At 43.3% G+C, this 22,604-nt stretch overlaps 1 protein-coding gene across 4 annotated transcripts in view; it reads left to right on the forward strand.

Moving 5' to 3' along the window:
- The first annotated feature begins 439 nt into the window (after positions 1-439).
- GSK3B (glycogen synthase kinase 3 beta) overlaps positions 440-22,604 on the forward strand; it is a 116,176-nt gene continuing 94,011 nt past the window's right edge. For all 4 annotated transcript variants that reach the window (XM_014066531.2, XM_014066532.2, XM_014066533.2 and 1 more), the window contains exon 1: positions 440-1,233. In XM_014066531.2, coding sequence (XP_013922006.1) covers positions 1,146-1,233 — 88 coding nt within the window. In that variant the 5' untranslated portion in view covers positions 440-1,145. The remainder of the gene's footprint in view (positions 1,234-22,604) is intronic.

The following is a 22,604-nucleotide window of genomic DNA, read 5'->3' on the forward strand; positions in this document are numbered from 1 at the left end:
GGGGAACGCGTGCGTAACACCGACGGGAGCGCAGCGGCTCTTTCCGAGTCCGAAGAAATGGGGCGGTCGGTTCCGTATTCCCGAAGAGTAGCCCGTAGGGGCGCATAAGCGGAGGAACGAGTTAGAACCTTGTGGCCGTATCAACAGCAACCGAGAGCAAAGAAGCCGCAACGGCCCCGTGAACGCGTAGCGGACAAAGGAAGCCGAGCGAAGGGGTGGCGGAGGCGGGGCCAGTGCCAGCAACGCCGCAGCCGGCTGAGTCGGGAAGATCTGCCGCTTTTAGCCGCCGCCGCCGCAGCACCATGGACCACCCCGCCGTCCTCCAACTGCACTGCAGCGCCGTCCGCCTGAGCCGCCCCTCCGGACGCGATTTGCTCGCGCCACGGGCGCTATGAGGAGAACTCCGGAGGCATTTGGCCCCCGCGTTGTCGTGCGAGAGACGGAGTGACGAGGCAGGTAGGCAGGAAGGAAGGAGCCCGCTCCTCAGGCCGCCCCTCCCCCGCGCCCTTCCTGCCCCCGCCGCCTCTCCTCATACGGCCCCGGCGGTTTGGCCGCCACTCTGTCAGATTCTTTTTGCCTGCGGACGCGCCGTCCCTCGCGTCATATTCCTCCGCCGGGAAATAGTCCGTCCCTTCTCTGTGTCTCCCCAGCGCCCCCACCCCGAGGAGGGGGAAAAAAAGAGAAAAAAGAAAGGACCTCTCCTGGCCGTCGCCTTCTCACGTGACTGACTCGCTAGCTAGGAAGGAAGGCGAGTGAGTGAGCGAGCGAGGAAGGAAGGAAGGAAGGAAGAAAGGCGTAGCATTGGAAAGCCGAGCGGTGCTGCTTCTATTTCCTGCCCCTCGAATCAGAAAGGGGCGGGGAGTGACTGGATTGTAGGGCTGGGCGGAGGCGGCCGCGAGCCCAAGCGCTGCCGCTGCTACTGCTGCTAGGAATGAAGAGGATGGTGGCCTGCTTGCGATAAAGCGAAGCGGAAAAGGGGCTGGGAGAGACTCAAAAGGGGGCGCCCTCCTTTCAGGGTGGGGGCCCCGATCTTTACACTCTGCTTTTCTTCTCCGCTGAGAGGACGAAACGGGGCAGAGAAAAGGAAGAGAAACCCGGAGGAGAAAGTCGATCCGATAGGGAGGAAAAGCTAACCGCTAACAACCATGTCAGGGCGCCCGAGAACCACCTCCTTTGCAGAAAGCTGCAAACCGGTGCAGCAGCCTTCAGCCTTTGGCAGCATGAAAGTTAGCAGTGAGTATTGTTTTCCATCTTCTGTCCTTTTTACATCAGCTCTCCCAGAAGGAAGCATGTAGTTTTTATATTTACGAATATATCAATTTTTTTTTGTTTCTGTGCGTTCAGAATTGTCAGATCCTTAATGTCTTTTCAGCAGCTTCCTTCTCTTTCCCCACCCAACCACCCATACCTTGATTTGGCCTATCCTATGGCTTCCATCTAGGAAGGAAAAAAAAGTATTTTTTTGCTTCTTGCTTTTCCAGTATATTTTATCTGTATTCCATGGTATGTTACCACAGGTTTTTATCTTACAGAAATGGCAGTGGCCTAATTCTGTACACATTTTGGGTACTTTTTTAAAGATTGGATTATGCAGAGGTATCTGGAATTATGTATTTGAGTCATGACACAAGCTTTTAAATGATTAGGCAATGAATGCATTATTTTCTTTGATTCTATTTCATGTATGGTAAGAAAAAATATGTACAGTTAAAGATTTTGCATGTAGAATATAAATTTCCATTTGGTGGTGCAATACTTTTCAAAGTTGAAGCCTGTGTTCCACTTGTTTTTAGATCTCACTGTTTCATACTTGACAAATAATTGGGATTTTGTGGTAAATCAACTTTAAAGTGTATAAATCATGATGTGTATGGCAATGAATACTTTACTGATCTTTATATAATTCTATTTTTCCTATTGTCAGAAAACTGGATAAAACTTTTTAAAAAATACTGTGGTATGGCTAGTTCTATTTCAAAGCAGTGATGTGCAACACTTTAAACCGGCTACTTCCTTTCTTTTGAGAGTGCCTCCGCAATGCAATGATTACCAACATAATTCTAGATATTCTATTTTATTAGAATAAATGGCCTTAGTACTTGCTATTAAAGATTGTTACTTTTGAAACAAATGCAAATGAATATTATTTTCTGAGAAATCTTATTTTTGTTTGAAGAGGCTGACTGCAAAAAACTAAATATACAATACTGCAAGCCAGACAATCAATAAACTAAAATGTGTGACAGACCCCTCTTTGTTTTTGAAGTTTCATGGAGTAGGTAGAACATGTTTATGAAGCCTCAGGTAAACTGTTGACTTGGTGAATTACTAGTTACACAGGTTTGAATTAAACATTAAATTCTACTCACTCCTAATTTAAAATCTAGATTGTATTTCAGTTTTTTAAAAGCACTACTGACAATTAACATGTTTTGTAGAGAAATCATACAATCTTTGATACTTTTAAATCATAGAATATTTTATACATTGCTAATTATTCCATGTGAATATTAGATGTAAGCCCTTGAGGAATTACATTTTCATTCTCAAAACCTTACATCATCTTAATAGCATAATATATCAGTTTGCAATTCTGAAAGTGTTCAACCAATTTATTGATGGGAGAAAGTTAAAGCGGACCACAAAAAAAGTAAAATTGTACCCTTTTCTGTCAATTATAATAGAGAAATGTGACAATTGTTTTTATGGTAATTTCTTCATTTGAAATAACAGTTGCATGACACACAACCTGTTATTCAGAAACAGTCCCTATTGACTTAAACTATAATCTGTGTAGTAGTAGTAGTTTATGCAGATTGTGAATATAGTGAGTATCTGACTTTTCTCAGTCCAGAGATTTTTAGTCATGAGGTGACTTGTTAAGAAATTTCCCAGCCAGAATGGTAATTTTTGGGAATGCTGGTATTTCAAATCAGTACATTTCAAAGGTGCTATGGTTGTCTGTTGGAGAATCATATGTAGACGTGAAACCTAGGTCAGATAATGCCCAAATTTACAATTTGCAACAAGTCAAGTTTTCTTTTTAAAAAAATGTTAATATTATGTCTGATTTGCATCCGAAACTAAGCCTTAATGGATAAATTCATTTTTCATGCTGAAGCCAAAATCAAACAAGTCATACTGTGACATAATGCTTTGGTTCACACACTGCTTTTAAAAATGTTTGAATTAAATACGTGGGTCACATACAGTACAGCATCCAGAGAAGTCCAAGATTGTGATACTGCAGTTACAGCAATGCAGTTCAGCCCATTAAAAAAGGGAGTTTGCAAAAAAAAACCTGTATAATGAAACAGGTGTGTTATTAAAATAATATTCCTATTTTTAGTACCATCTAAGGAAAAAGAACCTCAAGGAGGGATTTCTGCACAATCTTTAGTGATTATCACACACCTTATAGCGTTTGGAGATGAAAGATATCAAATGTGTCACTTGGTCATAAAAAAGATTGGCCATTCTTTAATTTAACTGATTACAATAATAAAGCACAGTTTTGATCAAACTATATCATGGCAAACCTCATGTTTCCTTAGGGAATTAATTTGGATCAGGATATGTATACAGGATATTTTCAGGAAGTAATTAAGTGAAAGGGGATATTTAATTCTCTCCACCAATAGCTTTGACTCTGTTGTGGTTGAATAGAGATATTTCCCTTCGGTCTCACTTTGTTAATGATGAATAAATTTTCTGGCATAACTTGCAGTTTTTATTTTTAAGCAACCAAGTAATTTAATTTTAAATTGTGATGAAACAAAGGATCTGAATCTAATTTTTTTTCAATAAAATATTTAGAATTTTAAAAATCTATATCCATAGTAATTTCTGTTAATAATAAGGAAAATATTTAACATTTACATACATGTATGTTATCCAATATTATACATACCTACCCATATATTGTTTCTTTCATAAGCATAAAATATTTCAAGAAAAAAATGAAAGTTTATTAATAGTAGAGCTTCAGCCTATTTAAATACATTTTCAGTGAGAAATACCAATATATCATTCATGACTATCTTATTGAAATATTAATAAATTAAATATAAGTAATACATTTGAAATCAGCACACTTGGTAAGTCAATATGTGCATCATCATTTCTCATTTGTGAGAAATGGAAGAATGCCAATTGCAGTTTGTATATTCACAGGTCTTAAGATAAATAAAATATGTTTTCCAATTAGTCTATGGTGATGTTTCATTCAATGTTTTTTTTTAATTGATTAGTGAAACAGATGCATCCATTAAATCTTACACATGTAATATTTTGATGTAAAACTGCATGTGTTGCATCTTTTGGAATCGAATAGAATTAGTTTTACTCTAAAGGCAGTGATGCTTTAGACCAGGGGTCCCAACCCCCAGGCTGGATTTTGGCAGATTTAGACACCGACAGCATGACCTAGCTCCCATGCATGTGCAAATGAGGCTTCATGTGCTTGCCTACCACTTGCACAGACTGATTCCCAATGGGCCATGGACCATATCAATACATAAAGTTTGCATCTTTTTCTGATAAAGTGGGGTTCCCAGTCCTTGGCCCACAGCCCGATACCACAACAGTCTGTGGCCTGTTGGGGACCAGTCTGCAAAGTGGTGGGCAACCTTTGTTTGCACATACGCGGCAGCTATGTTGTACGCATGAAACCATCTCTTCTTCCCTACTGCCATCGCCACTGTCATTCTATGGAGCAAGATAGGTTGGGAACCGCCGTGACCCGACAAAAGCGCGAACGTCATAAGCGTGCCGACAACACCGTGGCGCTAAAACCGCGATGTCAAAAGCGCGCCGACAATAGCCCGCCGACAACAGCGCGCCGACAGAAGCGCGATTTAATTTAAGGTAAGGTTTAGGGTTAGGTTTAGGGTTACGTTACAGCGCGCTTCTGTCGGCACGCTTTTGTTGGCACGCTTTAGGGCTAATTCGTCGGTCATTCGTCGCGTGGTTTTGTCACCGCGCTTTAGTCACCGCGGTTTAGTCAGGCGCGCTTTTGTTGTGCGCGCATTTGTGGTGGAACTGGGAACCGCTACTTTAGACTATTAATCCTTAGCTCTGCTTAGTGTAGTTTATGGTATTTTTAGTCCAGAAAATGGATCCTTTCCTAATTTAGGTGCTAGCAATGTCAGTTTAGATTAGAGAATTCTAGAGATGGAAGTGTGTCTTGAGTTGGAGAAGGCTGTTTGAAGTATTAGATTGGTTATCCTAATCTCAACTTCATTTATTTTGCATTTTAAACAATTGTGTTATATCCTTTAATATTTTTAAAAAGAAAATCTGGGATAACTAAATTTATATATACACATGTATATAAATGCCTGCACACACACACACATATTTCTCAACTTGAGGTCATGCAGTTGATGTTTAAATCTGCCAGAATCCATTGTGCATTTTACAGTTAGCATATGAACTCAGTTGATTTGGAGTGTGAAATAGTAGTTATGCACTAGTGGTTTCACAGTCAGATAAATGGAGTATCACAGGTTTTAGGTGAATGCACTTTTGAAATAAATACTTTTAAATTATATGAGGCATAATTCCTATATATTTATTAACCATTTGCTTATAGATGAAGTGTAGCATGATTCAAACTTTCACTTAATATTTCAAGTTATGTGGAGTTAGTGCTCTCTAAGAAATGTACCATTTTTGTATCATCATTTAGTTCTTTATCAATTTTCTTGTGATAGCCATGTTTCCCTGAAAATAATATGGGATCTTATTTTCTTTTGGTTCACAAAATAAACACTAGGGCTTATTTTGGGGGGTTTCTTATTTCTCCCCCCCCCCCATGTATGGGAGGCCCACCTCTTCTGTTTGTTCGTGGCGAGGCAGGAGGCCTCATAGTATACTAGTGCCACTGGTTCTCGGCAGAGTGGTGGAGCGGGTGGAGGTAAGCTGGTGTGGGGCACCTCCACCCCCCTGCTTACTTTGTGGCTGCGAGTAACCAGACAGAATGGTTGGCCAGCTGGCTGCTCTTAAATATCGCTTCTTATGTGGGTAGGGCTTACATTAGGTGCATTCATAAAAACATACTACGGCTTATTTTCAGGATAGATCTTGTTTTCAGGGAAACAGGGTAGATTTAATTTATTTTAATCTTACCTTTATTATTTTTATAAATAACTCAAGGTGGTAAATATGCCTAATATTCCTATCTCCTATTTTTCCCAAACCACAATCCTGTTAGGTAGGTTGGGCTGAGAAACAGCAACTGGCTAAAAGTCACCCAGCTAGCTTTTTTGACATTTATAGAGGAAGAAATTGTTCTGTGTGATTATACATTTTCCTTATTACTACAGTGGAATGTAAGAATGAATTTATCAGATGGTGGGAGATTTGTACTTTCAAATTTGAAATATTCTCTTAAGGTATCCTTACAATTCGGTGTCATAGAATCATAAGGTTAGAAAGGAATTTGGATGTCTTCTAGTCAACCCACTTGTCAGGAGTCCTCAGACCAGGCAAACTGTTGTCCCATCTTTTCAGGTAAATCTCCAATGCTGGTGCATCCACAACTCTGGGAGCTGTTTCATTGATTAATTTTTTTCACTGTCAGGAAATTCCTCCTTATTTTTGGTTGGATCTCATCCGATGAGCTTCCACCCATGAGCTTCCACCCACTGCTTCTTATCCTACCCTCAGGGGCTATGAAGAATACATTGATATCTTTTATGGCAGCTTTTCAAGTACTAGAAGACTGCTATCCTATCTCCCCTCAATCTTCTCTTTGTTAATTAAACATACCTAGTAAGCTAAACATACCCAAGTAGAAGTAGTTCATCTTGCTGTGTTTCTTGCCTGTTTTGCTTGAGAGGCTGATAATTACAATGTACAAAATAGTTTGACCACTTAAGGTTTTTTTAATATTCTTCTACTGTGTGATAAATTAGAAGTACTGTATTTTTCAGAGTATTCCCTCAAAAAAGAGGCTGAAAATCTGGGTGCGTCTTATACACTGAATGCAGCATTTTTTGCCTCCTGAAACTCGGCCTCCTTCACCAAAATGGCCGTGCATAGCTTGTAGGAGGCTGGGGAGGGCAGAAACGAGCTCAATTTTGCCAGCCCCCAGGAACACTCTATAAGCTTCCTAAAGGCATGCCCTTTTTTAAAATGAAAAACGGGCTGTTTTTGCTTGTTTTTGGCCCCCCCCACTCCCCAGGAGCCCTCTATAAACCTCCTAAGTGCTATTCATGCCCTTAAAAAAAAAAAAAAGCAGGCCCTTTTTTCATGAAAAACGAGCCGTTTTTGGGAGGTTTGCAGACTGCAAAAACTTTTTAAAAAACATTTTCCTCTTCAAAACCTTGCTGCGTCTTATACTCCGGCGCGTCTTATACTCTGAAAAATACGGTAAGATTCTTTCCTTCTTTTACTTTCTTATTTCTTTTACATATTATTGTATTTATCAATATGATTTAAAATTAACATTATTAAAGTTGGGTATTTTGTGGAAACTGACACAAATTTCTTACGTATCTTTTTGGCTTTAACCATTCAAACCAGTTAATGGGCTGATTTGTTTGATCTGGTTGCCCTAGGTGTGGTATTGACCAATAACCATTTCCTAGGGCAGGATCCATGACAACATCCTATATATGCTCCCAGCCCACTGGGAAGGCAGCCTTAATCCTACTATAGGTGCTACTGCCCAGCTACAACTTCTTTATCTCTGGTTGGGTACTATGTAATATTGCAAAAATATGTCTTCCCTGCCACACCTTACAGATGCTAGTTGCTGCTCTTCATGGTTACTTTATCCTTGGCTGCTGGATCAGGTCTTTTGAAAAGATTAGCTGAAAAGCTGGACACCCCCCCCCCCTTTCTTTCCTTTTACAAATTCATTGCTGGAAAGGTCCAAAGGTACATCTTTCTTTTCTCTTCTTAAAACCAGACAAAGTTCTGCTAATTTCTTGTTTTTAGTTGAGATGATTGGAATAACGGTAAAACTGTGGTATTTACTTTACTATTATTATATTGAAACCATGCAGGAGGCTCTCAAATCTGAGGGTGAGCGTGTGGAAGGAGATTCATATAAAAGGTATAAACATGCATCCTCAAAGATGTATCTATGGAAAGGAAAGTGATTAGTGCATAGTTTCCAATCATGATTGGAAGAGTAAGGAACTAGAAAAGTCACCTGTTGGGGACCAAAATAAGCCATCTTCCAGATAATACCAGATTGTCACTACAGCCAAAATGAAAGAAGGATTGAAATCTGGAAGGGTATTGTTTAAGTTGATTTCATTTCTGGATAGTTTACATGTATGAATCAAGTAGCCTAAGGCTCCTGTAGAAAGCCCTACAACAGATATAGTTTTTTTACAGAATGAACAGGTTAATTGTTTTGGATAGAAAATCAATTATATATTTATAATACTAATTAATTGTTTAAAAAGTATGTTCTATGTAGAATTTTGGTTAGTGAAAATTTTGGCCAAGTTTTAAAAAATGAAGATGGCTAGTACATTTGATTAAGTTTAATTGTAGACTTAAAGAGAGTTTGAGAGTTTAAGTTTTATATAAAGGCCAATTCAAATGTAAAATTGTGGTTACATATAAACTTGAAAGATCTTAGATGTAGGTTTCCAGATCACAAGAAATAATCTCAAAAATTTAAAAACATCAATTAAAATAAAATGCAAACTATGTAATCAGAATAGTTTATGAAACTTGTGAGTTTTATCAATTGGTTTTCTCAAAAATCTGGAATACCAGCAAATTGTATAGTAGCAAGTGTATATATACATTGCATATATATTCTCAGATCAAGATAAAATCTGTTTGTTTGTTTTGCTCAGATTTGTAATGACTTGGGTCTGTACTGTCTGTACTGTACAGTATTGTGATGGAGAGTAGTATAGAAAACTTAAATTCATCTAAATGAGGAATGAGTGTGTTTGTGTGTGTAATATGTTAAATGGTAGAAAAATGTCAGTCACTCGTCTGCAGTTTTTTTGCCAAGGTTTTAAAAATGGCTCCCATTGCTTCCTTCCTAAGACTGAACGAAAGTGACTGGCTTAGGGTCACTCAGTTGGCTCAATGACTAAGGGCGAGTCTAGAATCATGGTCTCCTGGTCTCCAGTCTGTTACCATAACCGCTACGCAAGACTGGCTCTCATATTCATTTAGACTACAGGGATTAGTGCTCAGTATATATCTTATAACAATTCTATAATTGTGTTTTCACAGTCAACCAATTAAATCTCTGGGTCTTAGTATATTCCATAGTAAAAGATAAGCAGTATTCTGGATACAGATATTGGCTATTTAGAGTGTCAGTATGCTGCAATTTTTCTGTTGCCTACACTGTATGATTGAATGGAAACACTATTAATTTCTACACATTACCTAGGGTCAGTACCACTATTTATGCAAAGTCACAAGTTTCCTATTAGGGATGGATGATTATGTCAGTTTTCTTTTCTCCTTGCAAATATTTTGGTCCTCCTTCCATATCAGTTTGTTGATATCAGAAAAAAAATCATATATTTGTTTCAATGCATTATTTTAAGACACATCTTTATACATGCTTTTCCTTTTGAAATACTATTTATCTCTCCATCCCATTATAAAATAGGAAAACTCGTGCAGTTTTTAAGTAGATTTAATATGTAGATTACTATTGAGAAATATACCAAAAAATCAGGATTGGCAGAAAAAAAAGACTCGTTTATTCTTGCTCAGATATTGCAAAATGCAGTGGCTAGGTTGTTAACAGCTGTAGCCAGAGGGAATCATATTACACTGCTCATGAGGGAGCTGCAGTGCTTGCCAGTTTACTTCTAGGCCCATTTCAAGGTATCGTACTGACTTTGACCTTTAAAGCCCTCAACAACTCAGGAGTTCATTGTGACATGGAACACCTACTTGATTTTGTTTTAAGATCTTGCTGCTTCTTGAATTTTATATTCTATACATTTTATATATTTTAATAGCAAAACTTCCCTGAATGTATATCCTGTTTATGGAATTAGAATTCAATTACAACTAATTTAGGTTGTGTTATACACTGTAGGTTTTATAATTTTGTTTTGTTTCATCACATATTTTGATTACCTGTTTGGTGGCTTATCTGCTTGTATATGTATTTAATAACCTTTTGGTATCTTACTTTGTAGGCTATCCTGGTGCATTTTGATTAGTAATTTTAAAATCAAATCTGGTGCTGAAGGAGACATCACTTATCTATTTCTCCTCTTAAATCCTCCATAGAAGAAATTGTGTGGGTGTTGATGGAGGGGAGTGTCTTCAGTTTGAATGAAAATGTCTACAACATAGGGTTGCTATCTCCTTGAGTGTTAACTATTCATTACTTGTATTCCCAATCATGACTATTCTTTCCCATTATATATCATGTATTGTTTCTTCTGTCCTGGCTTTGTCTTCTTTGTATTCATGACATTAAAACTATGGAAATATTTAAAAAAAAGAAAAAAGAAAGAAATGGAAGAACAGCCTGAGTTTAGGAATACTATCTTTATTTGTCTGTGTTAGTTTAGTGAAACGGAACCTTTTAGCTTGATGGTACATCTGCAATTCTTGAGAGATATCAGGATACTGTAATAAAAAAGCAGAAATGGAAATATGGCAATTTACAAAATGAGGTAGGGCTAGATCAAGGAATGAATGTAAAGCAATGTTAGCATGTGTTTATTAATGAAATATAGGCATGTATCTTTGATTATTAATTTATTGTATTTTTAGGCTTCATTGAGTATCAACCCGGAGGTCAGACTCCTCCTCTGCATTAGCAGACATGCAAGGGCTCTTGCAGAGAACTTGACTAAGATGGCAGGTGCCCTAATTTAATTTATAAATTAAATTATTTCTGGTTAATAATCAGAGCTGTGGTGGTGCAGTGGTTAGAATGCAGTATTGCAGGCTAATTCTGCTGACTGCCAGGGGTTCAATCCTCAGCGGCTCAAGGTTGACTCAGCCTTCTATTCTTCAGAGGTTGGTAAAATGAGGACCCAGATTGTTGGGGGAAGTATGCTGACTGTAAACCACTTAGAGAGGGCTGTAAAGCACTATGAAGTGGTATATAAGTCTAAATGCTATTGCTACATTTATTTATGCATTTTTCCTTTGTAGCTGTTCTTTTCCAGGTTCATTAAAAATTAAGTGGAGCTTTTACTCGAGCTTCCAACATTAAAAAAAATAACACAGGTGTAATACTGTCTTAATTTATAAGATCTCATTTTGTCTTTTCTGACAAGAACAGATAACTGAGCCGTTCTATTATATGTTGCTTACTGAAAAATGTCTTTTTCCAACTATCGAATCATATTAAACATCGGAATGAAATTGAAGACTATTGATTTAGATAATCAAAATCTCTCCAACTTTGTTGATGGTTAAGATAGTGTGGTTGCCTTGCATTCCATTAATATGGTGGCAAAATCAGATGGCAGACAAACCATCCTGATGGAATTCTTGTCCTGTTTCACTGTCAATGTACATACAAAAGGGTGGAGTTGTTTCATAACTGGTCTGCAATCTTGCTGATTTTGACTTCCCAGCATGGATATCATTGTAGTCATTTTACTAGGCATTTTCCAAGGAATGTAAATATCTTTCTCATTTATGCAAATCTATTTGTATAACTAGCAGAAGGTATCTTTGATTTTCAAAAGTTATCATTTGAGAAATGCAATGGTATGTTTGCAATCCAGCTCTGAGTTTTGTAGCACGATAAGACAGTGCTTGTGGTATATGATACTTTTTCTCACTTTCTCAAATGGCATCTTATACATGCTCTCTTGTTTAAATGACAAATTAACTCATTTATCAAAATAAGTAGTAGACACAGCAAGTTCAATCTTCACACTTTTAATTGTAGTATTTAATAGTCAAAGATATATCTTGATTTTTATAATACTTCTAACGAGAGCCAAAGGTAGGCTATCTCCTTATACTTCCTCTCTCACACAAATAAAGAAATAAGAGAATGCAATGGGTTGCATCTTGATCAGATTTTGGTTGCCACCATTGCAATAGAAGTTTACAGATGTCCTCTGTATATTTTAATTGGACTATTGTCAGTTGTTGTGGGATTGACAAGTTGATTTAGAAGCAGAATTTTCCATCTTGATGATGTCTACTCTATGCTGATAAATTAATACGTTTATCCCACATCATCTTGAGACCCAAGTCACACTTACATGGTGTGCTTGGACCTGACATAAGGTACTATCTTGTGTTACTGAAGTTGATGTCTAAAACCTCTAATTGAATAATTTTTCAATCCAATTGTCAATTCTAGTGTCGCACCTCTTGAATATCAGATAGATTTTTGGCTTCTACTGATAAGAGTACCTGTTTTGTACTTGAATAAGAAGACAGCACAGGAATTCCAGGGTTGGAGACTAGTTAGGAAAGTAAAAAAAGAAACACTGTTAAAGAAGGCAGTGGAAACCCACTTCTGTATCATATTCTTTTGCATCGTAAACTACATGGATGGTTTATGATATCAAAGTCAGATGACACTTTATTTTTTACCTTTACTTTAGTCTAAAAGTATTTTTTTAACCCAGGAGAACCGATTTTGAACAGATAAAACATAATTGTCAATGCCATATCTAATAATAGCTTATCACATGATTAATTTGTGTTATATTAACAAATTATAATTTTTCTTATCATAATAACTAAGGCAATTCTTTTAAAATATATTTATACTTTTGTTATATTTATAATAATTAAAGTTATTTTAAAAAATATGTAATCTCCATTCTTAAATTGTTTGGGGTATATGTGTCATCACAATTTGATCCAGTCCTTTTCCTGTAGCTTTGGCGGGAGGGGCTACATGCTGACTCTCTGTAAACCGCTTAGAGAGGGCTGAAAGCCCTATGAAGCGGTATATAAGTCTACTGCTATTGCTACAACAGGGTTTAGTCACAGCCTGATTGGTCCAGAGACTGAGGGATTTTTCTTAAGTATTCTTCTTTCCCTCTAGGGTCCCAGTTTCCCTCAGTCTTTGGTCCAAGCACTAGTTGTGGCTCCAGCGAGGTAAATTTGGGACTATAGTTATTAAATTCGATAAATTGAATACTCTAAAATTATTTAAAAACAAAACTCCGACTGCGGCCAAGGAGCTTGTCTCCAGTCCCATCGGGGTAAGGAGGGACTGACCTCCTACCCTGGGCCAGTCAGGGGGCCTGCTTGATTCCTGGGAGCGCAGGGGTGGCAGGCTCTCATAGCAGACTCGGCGATCACAGGCTCGGCGGGCAGCTTAATTAACTGTGAGCTGTGAACTTGCCGCTTTTAGCTCGCCACTTCGTAAGCAACTGCCGGAGCCTCGCTGTGGCTTAAAGATCAGTTGCGGCTTGATTAAACGCCAGAGGGCGTGCCTTTACAGTCGCCTGGGAGGGCGCGGCGCTACCTGTTTAAAGAGGAGTAGAGAATATCTGGATTCTCAGCAGGAGCCCTTGGGGCTCGGCTCGTCACGAGGCCACAACCTCAGAGCCAGACTGTGTGATCTCTCTCTCCTTCTTCGCTCCATGAGGCGCAGCGGCCATTTTGGTGCGACCTCATTGGTGGTGGCCATTTTCCTACGCGGTGGCCTACATCGGGGCCACTAATTGAGGCCCTCAGGCCCATCTCCTCGGGCCCATTGAAATCGCGGCCAGAAATGAAGCCGGTAGACCAGTCTCCTGACTAGTGCCTGCAGCACGGCCGAGCATTGAGGCTGGCAGGCTCGCCACAAGTCCATCCAGGTGCAGACCAAGTGAGTGAGGCATGGCCTCCATAGCCCCTGAATCTGCGCAGGCCCAAGGAGAACTGGCCGAGGATGGCCCGGGCAGGCTCTGGCCTAGGGCAGCGGCCTCCAGGCCTCTAGCTAACCAGCGCCCTTCCAGGGGTAGCCAGGGATGAGTCAAGAAGACAAAAGGCCTTAGAAAAGCAGGTGGCCAGGGCGGAAAGACTAGCACAAGCAGTTAGGCCTGAATCCTTGCAGATCTAGATCCCCAATAGGTCCAAGCTCACACCACTCGGGCTCACTTTCCAGGGACTTGGTAACCTCGAGGCGCCTTTTGTGGCTTCGCAATTGGCAAATGAACAAGTCCAAATGGAACTTGGCAGCAGCCCGCTTCACCGGGCCTAATCTCTTTGGGGCCTCTCTTAACCCCATCCTTGTGGAGAACAAGGATAAGAAGAAGGTCCTTCTGTCTAACACTAAGAAGCTGGACTCCCGTCCGTCTTCATACTGCAGACCTTCCTCTTTCAGGGCCCCTGACCAGTACTATCGCCAGCAGCAGTATTCCCCCTACCGATACGAGAGGCAGAGTCAGCGGCCTTTCTACCAGGATAGGAATAGGTAGGGTCAATCCAAGCGGCCCTTTTGTGGGGGGGGCGCTCCTTCTGCAGGGGGAAATGACTCCAACCCCAGTCAACTCATAGGCGGCCGCCTGGCATTCTTCGCAGATCAGTGGGACCAGATAACATCGGATGCCTGGGTCAGGTCAACAGTCAGGGACGGCCTCTGACTGGAATTCCTCTCACCTCCCCCGACGCTCTTCAGGACCTTCCCATCATCCAGGGACCCGGAACGGCGACGCCTAATGCTCCTGGCAATTCAACATCTGCAGGACATTCGGGCTGTCAAACTGGTTCCACCGGAGGAGCGCAGGTTGGGTATGTACTCCAATCTGTTTGTCGTCCTGAAGAGCTCTGGGGGATGGAGGACGATCCTGGACCTGAAGCGCTGAATTCTTACCTAGTCTACCGGTGCTTCAAGATTTCCTCCCTCAAGTCCATTCTCCTGGGAATCCGACGGGGGAACTTTATGGCCTCTATAGACCTGACAGAGGCATATCTACATATTCCCATTTGGCCAGCCCATCACAGGTTCCTCCGTTTCTCCCATGGGGGTCAGCACTATCAGTACAGGGCTTTTCCATTTGGCCTGGCTTCTGCTCTCTGCACGTTCACGAAAGTCTTGGCGACATTGGCGGCTCACCTGCGCTCCCGGTGAGACTCCATTGCTACCTCGATGATGTGCTTGTCCTGGCCCAATCCCGAACACAGGCATTTTGGGACATGGATGTAACCATTCAGGCTCTATAGTCCCTGGGATTTTCCATCAACTTTCCCAAGAACCATCTTTCCCACTCGACGAAAATCCTACATCTGGGCACAGTGATAGACTCGAGATCAGGACTAGTTCGTCTTTCTCCAGAACGCTTGACAAGTCTATAAATCTTGGCATGACAGGTCCACGCAAGTCGGACAGATTCCATTCTGACCTTGGTCTGCTTGCTGGGCAAGATGGTGTCGTGCATAGGGATTGTTCCATGGGCCCGTCTCAACTCTCAGACACTTCAGTGGGCGCTCGTCCCCTTCCAATGGCAATGCATGAGCAATTCCCCACGTTCGATTCCCTTGTCACCGGGACTCCGCTGGTCCCTGAGATGGTGGCTGTCCCCGACCTTGAATCCCGGGGCTGAGTTTTGGGAACTGGACCACATATCCATCACAACAGACGCAAGCGTTTTTGGCTGGGGGGCCATGATGGAAGCCAGCCTGGCGCAGGATCAACGGTCAAGGTCCGACCTGCGCCACAACATCAATTGGCTGGAGCTGAAGGCGGCATGCCTGTCCCTTCTCCATTTTCGGGACTCTATTGCCAACCACCACATGCTCCTCCTGATGGACAATGTTGCCACAGAAGCCCACATAAATCGTCAGGGAGGGACTCATTCCAGGAACCTGTGGCTGGAAGCCCAGAAACTCGGACTCTGGGTGGAGAAGAACCTGGCATCAATAACTACAGAACACATCTCAGGCGTAGCCAATCACCAGTCCGACTGGCTGAGTCGGACGACGGTCGACCACGGTGAGTGGCAGCTGATTCCAGAACTGTTCACCAGGAGTTGCCTCTGCTCCGGCACTCCTCTGGTGGACTTGTTCGCCAGCCCGATCAATGCCCAGCTACACCAGTGGAGGATTCCCCAGGAGGAGATCGCCCTGTGCCAGGGGGTCTTGGTCCACCCGGAGCCCCAGTGGCTCCAGCTGACCGCCTGGCACTTGAGTGGCCCCTCCTAAGGGACACAAATCTGTCAGTTAAGGTCATCTCCACCATCGAGGCCGTCAGGCGGTCGTCGACCACACAAACTTATAATTCAACATGGTCGGCATTTGTCTCCTGGTGCGGAAGGTTCCATCTATCTCCGACGAAGGCCTCAATTGGCTAGGTCCTTGAGTTCCTACAGCATGGCCTAGATTGGGGTCTCTCCCATAATACCTTACGGAGACAGGCAACTGCCCTCTCCTCAGTCCTAGCAGGGGAGGGTCGTTGGTCACTAGTTCAGTCCTCTAGTCAAATGTTTCTTGAAAGGGGCGGTGAACCTGTGTCCACCCTCAATACACAGATTCCTCATGTGGGATATCTCCCTGGTACTTAGGGCTCTCACGGGACCCCCCTTCGAACCGCTGAGGACAGTTCACCTTAGGTTCCTAACTCTAAAAGTGGCCTTCCTCATCGGCTAGGCGGATTTCCAAGTTGGGTGCCTTGTTGTCCAAGGAGGCTTGTGTCAGTTTCACGAAGACAGGGTCGTCTTGCGACTCGACCCGACCTTTCTCCAAAGGTTAACTCCCTGTTCCATAGATCATAGGAGGTCATTCTCCCTAACTTCTGCCCCTCTCTTTCCCATGAGAGGGAGTTACTTTGGCACCGTCTAGATGTCCGCCGCGCCTTGCACATTTATCTGCTGTTTGGATAGGGAATCAGAGTGTGCTGACCAGGGGATTGGTAAGCTGCTGCTGCTGCCAGATAGGGTCAGTCCCTGCACGTTTAATACCTCTTTGGAGTACCTGGGGGTGGTAGGATGCCCAGCCGGGCTGATCACCCTGAAATTGTGTTTACCAGAAAATAAGCCCTAGTGCTGTGATTGCGAACCTATGCCATGTGTGTCACAGGTGGCATGCAGAGCCCTCTCTGCGGGCACATGAGCCGTCACCCCAGCTCAGCTCCACAACACATGCACACGCCTCCTGCCAGCCATCTCATTTTCAGGTCTCTGTTGCACATAGGGGGGCAGGACGCATGCGGGAGACGTGCACACAGGCGGGGGTGATGGTGTCCTGCAGCCTATTTTTGGTCCAAGGAGGCTGCAGGGAGGCCTGTTAGGCCCAAAACGGGGTGCAGGTGGGTCATGCATGGGAGGGACAGGAGCGGGGGGGTGGGGGGTCATGCTTGCATTGCATTCTGGGTGTGTGCACACGTGGTGCGAACTGTCATGCACACATGGTGCTTTTGGCACACAACAAAAATGTTACCCATCACTGCCCTGGTGCTTATTTTGCAGACCAAAAAATATATGACTCGGTCTTATTTTCAGGGAAACAAGGTATTCATCCCGTCTATATCTTGTCAGCTAAAATAAGCTCCACAGTTGTCATTTCTTAAGTAATATCTTTTGGACATAGTCTCTTCATAGAAGCAAAGATTATTAATGACATTTTTGATACCATGACTACTATTTTCTGATTTCAGACTTCAAAAATCTCCTTTAGTATTTTCTTGTATTTTAGTCCCCTCGAGCGTCCAATTTTTGAAATAATGAAATTAATTAACTTTCTTTCATCTTGTAAAAAACAAAGAATCTATTTCTCACGAGAAGCTTCTTATTCTTTATAATTAATTTCAATATGTATAAAAATGTAAAAAATGGAGTATTCCAATTTTTCTGAATCCTTAGTGTATTATTCAGGATTGAATGTAGACTCACCTGGTGAATCTACATCATTCCAGTGGTCTCTAGTAGCTTACAAGTAGTCAATGAGCAATTTCTGAAAATAATTATGAAGTAACGTTTGCAAACTTAGTGGGAATTGAAGATCCATTGCTAGGTGAAGCAGTTTTTAAGCAAAACATCCCAATTGCAGTCATTAGGCCAGGACACATGCTTCTCCTGCCTTGCCATGCTTGCCTCTGCTTCAACTGTCCCACCTGTCCATTCCCCCCACCCTACTTTTTTTTTGTTGCCTTGCCTGATGGCCAGCTATTTCTGCCAGCCACCCCCTCACCTTCGCTTTCTACTTCCATCTCCTCAGCCCAGATACACTGTCAGTGCTGGGCTTTCTGCCACTGCCACCACCACATCAGATTCCTGATGTGCCTGCCCTACTTCAGCAATTTCCCTTTGCGTGCTTAGACTGCCTGCCTCACACTGTGGACAGCTCGCTGCCTTTTTCCTCTTATAAAGTCCCATTAAGGATCAGCAACTTCCAACATGCTGAAGCCCACTGACTGCTGTATTTTTTGGAGTATAAGATGTACCGGAGTATAAGAGCACCAAGATTTTGAAGAGGTAAATTTTTAAAAAAGTGTTTGCCCTCCCCGGCTCCCCGGAGTACTCTGCAGGACTCCCAAACCTTCTGAAAACTGAGGCATGCAGAAAATTTGGGAGGCCTGCAAAGTGCTTCTGGGGGCCGGGGAGGGCAAAAACACGATGTGTGGGGGCTCGATCATCCTAAAGCAGTGATGGGCAACCTTTTTGGCGTGGTGTGTCAAAAATCGGCAAAAAATCGAGCATAACTCGCGTTGTGTGTCACTTCGACAAAAACATAATTTTGCGCAATTTATAGTTGCTGCTAATGGCGCTCACAGTTCCCGTTGGCACTCCGCTGTTCCCTGCTGTGGTGCGGTCGTAACCGACAGTCCCAGGAGTAGACTCTCTGTGCCGGCCTGACTGGAGAGAGGCGCGCACTGTTCCCGCGCTCCTCTCCTGCGGGTCCTCCTTCGCCGCGCTGATGACGTGTGTGTGCACGGCACGCACGCCTTACCAGCAGCCCCTGCGCTCAGAAAGGGGCGGTGGTGATACAGTAAGTGAGTGTGGGCGGGGGAGATCACACGTCCCGCCCCCCCCCCGTTCCTCCAGCACAGATTCTTTCATCCTCGGCGGCCGTGCAGGAGCCGAGGATGAATCGCATGAAATCCTGTGCGTGTCACCCCAAATGGCTACGCGTGTCAGCACTGACACGCGTGTCATAGGTTCGCCATCACTGTCCTAAAGGGTAAGGCTTTTATCGATCTCAAATCCGCTTTTCTCTACCCCTCCCTACGGCAGGACTAAACATATCTCTCTGAACTTTATTTTTTTCCCCCTTCCCTCTGACCGGCAACCACTCACTTCTTCTCTTCAGTGAGGAAAGAAAGACATGAGGCTGCTGAACGGCCGCTGCTGTGCTCGACTTGAAACGGCCTGTTGAGCGAGGAGGGGTGGGGTTCCCTTCTACTTGGATTAATGGTTCCTCGTGGTGGTGCCTGAGTGGCAAAAGGGAAGCCCAAAGAATACGACCTGGCAAGGCTTCCTCCTTGAAAAACCTGGCTTGTTCACAGTCCTCTTCGCAACCCCATTTCCTTAGTCTCGGTGCAGAAGCAGGTGCCAGGCTCCCAACTACCATATTGCTTTGCTGCATGACAGATCCAGGCAGATTAGAAGTGGGGGTGGAGGAAGAGAAGAGGAACAGTCTCCTCTCCACAAAGGCTTTTCTAAGGGCCCTAGATTGGGAAGTTAAAAACTTGGAATGGGATACAATCAAGCACCTGAGATTGCTTCGCTGCCACCCCAAAATGCTGTTACTGCCATCTGGAACTGCTCGAGAAGGGGCAAGTGAAGCGGGGTCTGCAGAGATCGCTGTAACAGCATTTTTGGGTGGCAGCACAGCAATCCAAAGCCAAAGCTTTTGAGTCAAGCTTGATGGTACTCCATTCCAGGTTTTTTAAGTTCCTGATCTAGTGTCCAGAGAAATCTAGTCTCTCTAAAATCTAACCTCTCATTTGCAGGAGGAGGAGGAGGAGGAGGGCAGCATATACAAAAGCCTCTGAGTAACTGGGAAGAAAAGAAAAGCTGTGCTTTTCGGGCGGCAGTTTTCGGCAGATTCCAAGCACGGCTTTCTTTCCCAGTTACTCAGAGGCTTTTGTATATGCCACCTTCCTCCTCCTCCTACAAATGAGAGGTACTTCAGAAGCGCTAGTTTTCTCTGGACGCTAGATCGGGAAATTAAAAACCTGGAATGTGGTACAATCAAGCTTGATTCAAAGCCTTCTTTGAACTCCTGAGCTAAGCCTCTTGAGCTGCGGGAAGTGGCTGCCAGCGATGCCCTCAGGGCGATGACATTGCGACCAGAGAAGGCTCAATCTTCTCAGGAGCCGCCAAGCCCTTGCCACCCTTCTGACACCCGTGAGGATTGTGGAGGAAAGCATTTTCAGGAGGCGGATCCCCTCCCCAATTCCAAAACGGTGTGTGCAGAAGGGTTTGCCACCTGAAAGCTGTTTCCTCCATGATCCTCATGTTTCAGGTGGCGAATCTGGCCAGGGGAAAAGAGAAGGCACGTCTGCGGTGGGAGGAGGCTCAGCAGGTATCAGAGGGGCGGGCAAGCACTTGGCGGCTCCTGAGGGAGCCTTCAAAAGGCTTTCAATGCAATTCCCTGGGCCACTTCGGGAATCAGACTCCATGTGGAAGTGGCGATCCCCGCTGCCTGGAATCACCCAAAAATCCGATGCACGGACCAGGTGGGCGGGGCTACATTCAGAGTATAAGACACCCAGATTTTCACTCTCTCTTTGGGGGTAAAAGGGGGTAAAAATCTTATGCTCTGAAAAACATGATAGTTCTCTGAGGAGCACTTCTAGCACTTGCAATGTATCTCATGTTGGAAGTGTTTCTGGGGATCTGGTCAGTGAGCTTCATTGAGGGATAGAGGCAACCCAGCCCTGACAGAATCTATTTGCAGACCTTCTGCATGCTCTGAGCCTAGCCTTCCACTACAAAGTCTCGTAAAGGGTCATTAGCTTCCAACACGCTGAAGCCTGCAGACGGTTCTTCAGAAGCGCTTCTGGCATGCTCTGGACAGCAAATATTGGATGTGCTCTTGGAGAACTGGCCTGTAGGTTTCAGTAGTGGGTGGAGGCAAGCATATTACTCTCATAGCAGTGTGGTGCAAAGCTGAAGCTATCCTAGCCACCCCTAACAGTATGGCACTAAGCTGCAGCCATCCTATCCCAGCAGCAAGGTATTCTCCAGTCTGGGGGTCACCCTCATTACCCTGTACTCCAAGGCTCCTGTTCTCTTCCATCCAAGCTGACTTTTGCAATTTTCTTGCTCTTTCTGCTTGCTTGATATGGCCCCTTTGTGAGGTAGCTGCTGGCCAAGCAAGACTTCCCCTACCAAAAACTGCTATGCACAACTTGAAAGAAGAAGGCCTGGCATGGTCATCAACTGCCTTTCCTGGCCTTTCATATCCTCACCTCCTCTTTAACTCCTCCTCCCACTAATTCCCTTCCGCCCTCAATTTTTGCCCTTTAGCTGCTCTGAACTCTACTGGTTTTGTCTTCTTCCCAAGTTCTTGGAAGGAAAGCAGCTGCTTCATGAAGAACCAGGCTGGGAGGTTTTTTCAGTAGTGGGAGCAAAGACATTTGAGGGCAGTGGAGGGCACGACAATAGAGGCAGCAGAGTGCAGGGTTTCCAAAGGGGCAGAGAAGAGGGAGATAGGTGGGTGTGAGGAGTTGAAACTCCTCTGTGGTTGCAAGTTCAGGGCTGTTTGCCAAGCACCTTATTTTTATCATGTGACTGCGGGGGTACTCCACAAAGTATAACTTGAGAGACTGGACACAACTGCCATTAGTTCCAGCACCATAACTTTGAATTGTTGCTGAATTAAGGGTCGTTAAGTAAGTTCAGATTTCCAGATATGCAAGTGCCTTCTGCAACTGCAATGTGCAATGCGCAATGCATTTTTTGTCTTTGAATCCAAAGATTTGCACAGTTTCATTGGTCAACAGTTTTCTGCTATGGAAACAACTACAGACTAAATACCATAAGAGATGTTCTGATCAGGAGTTAGCAGGGTGGGGAATTGTCCTATTGTCAGACAGATTGCAGCAGGAAAGCTTCATTTGGTAGAAAAGAAACTACACAAGTAAATCAGCCTTTGAAGGTGTTCTGCCTATCATTCATTGTTGCTCCCTTTATTTAGAGACTAAATTATGATTTCTAATTATGGTTTGTTGCTGGGAAATACAGTTTGATGTAAGGATCAGATAAAGGTACAGTGACAAGCACAAGTTTTTGTTGTATGCTGATTTTCCAGGACCAGGATGCCTTGCTCAGGCGCTCTTGCCTTAATCATCTGTTGGGTTATTGCAGTATGCTCTTCATGGGCTGACCACTCACACGTTACTACTATCCAGCATGCAGCAGTGCACACTGTTCTGGGTGTTTCATGATTTTCCCAAGTTACATTGCTGTTGCACAAGCTGCATTGGCTTCCAGTTCCTTTCAGATGCAAAACCCATCTTTTCCATGGGTCCCCTTGTCCTTTTTGGAATAGCCTCTACTCAGACGGCTCCCACCTTTTTAACCCTGTGGGAGGGTTGTGAAAACCTGCCTCTACCTAAGAACTGGGCTGGGTTGGAAATGAGTTCCGAAAATGTAGAGTTGGTAGGATATTGTGGTGCTGTGGTTGTAAATATGATGTCTTTTGGGAGAATGTTATATATTTTTTTCTGGACAATTGATATGAGCTGCCTAGAATTATCATGCATAAAATAAGTGGCCACATAAGTTTTGCAAATA

This window comes from Thamnophis sirtalis, unplaced genomic scaffold (assembly GCF_051295495.1).
Source record: "Thamnophis sirtalis isolate CommonGarterSnake01/CBP01778 unplaced genomic scaffold, rThaSir2_p1.2 scaffold_5, whole genome shotgun sequence".
NCBI lineage: Eukaryota > Metazoa > Chordata > Lepidosauria > Squamata > Natricidae > Thamnophis > Thamnophis sirtalis.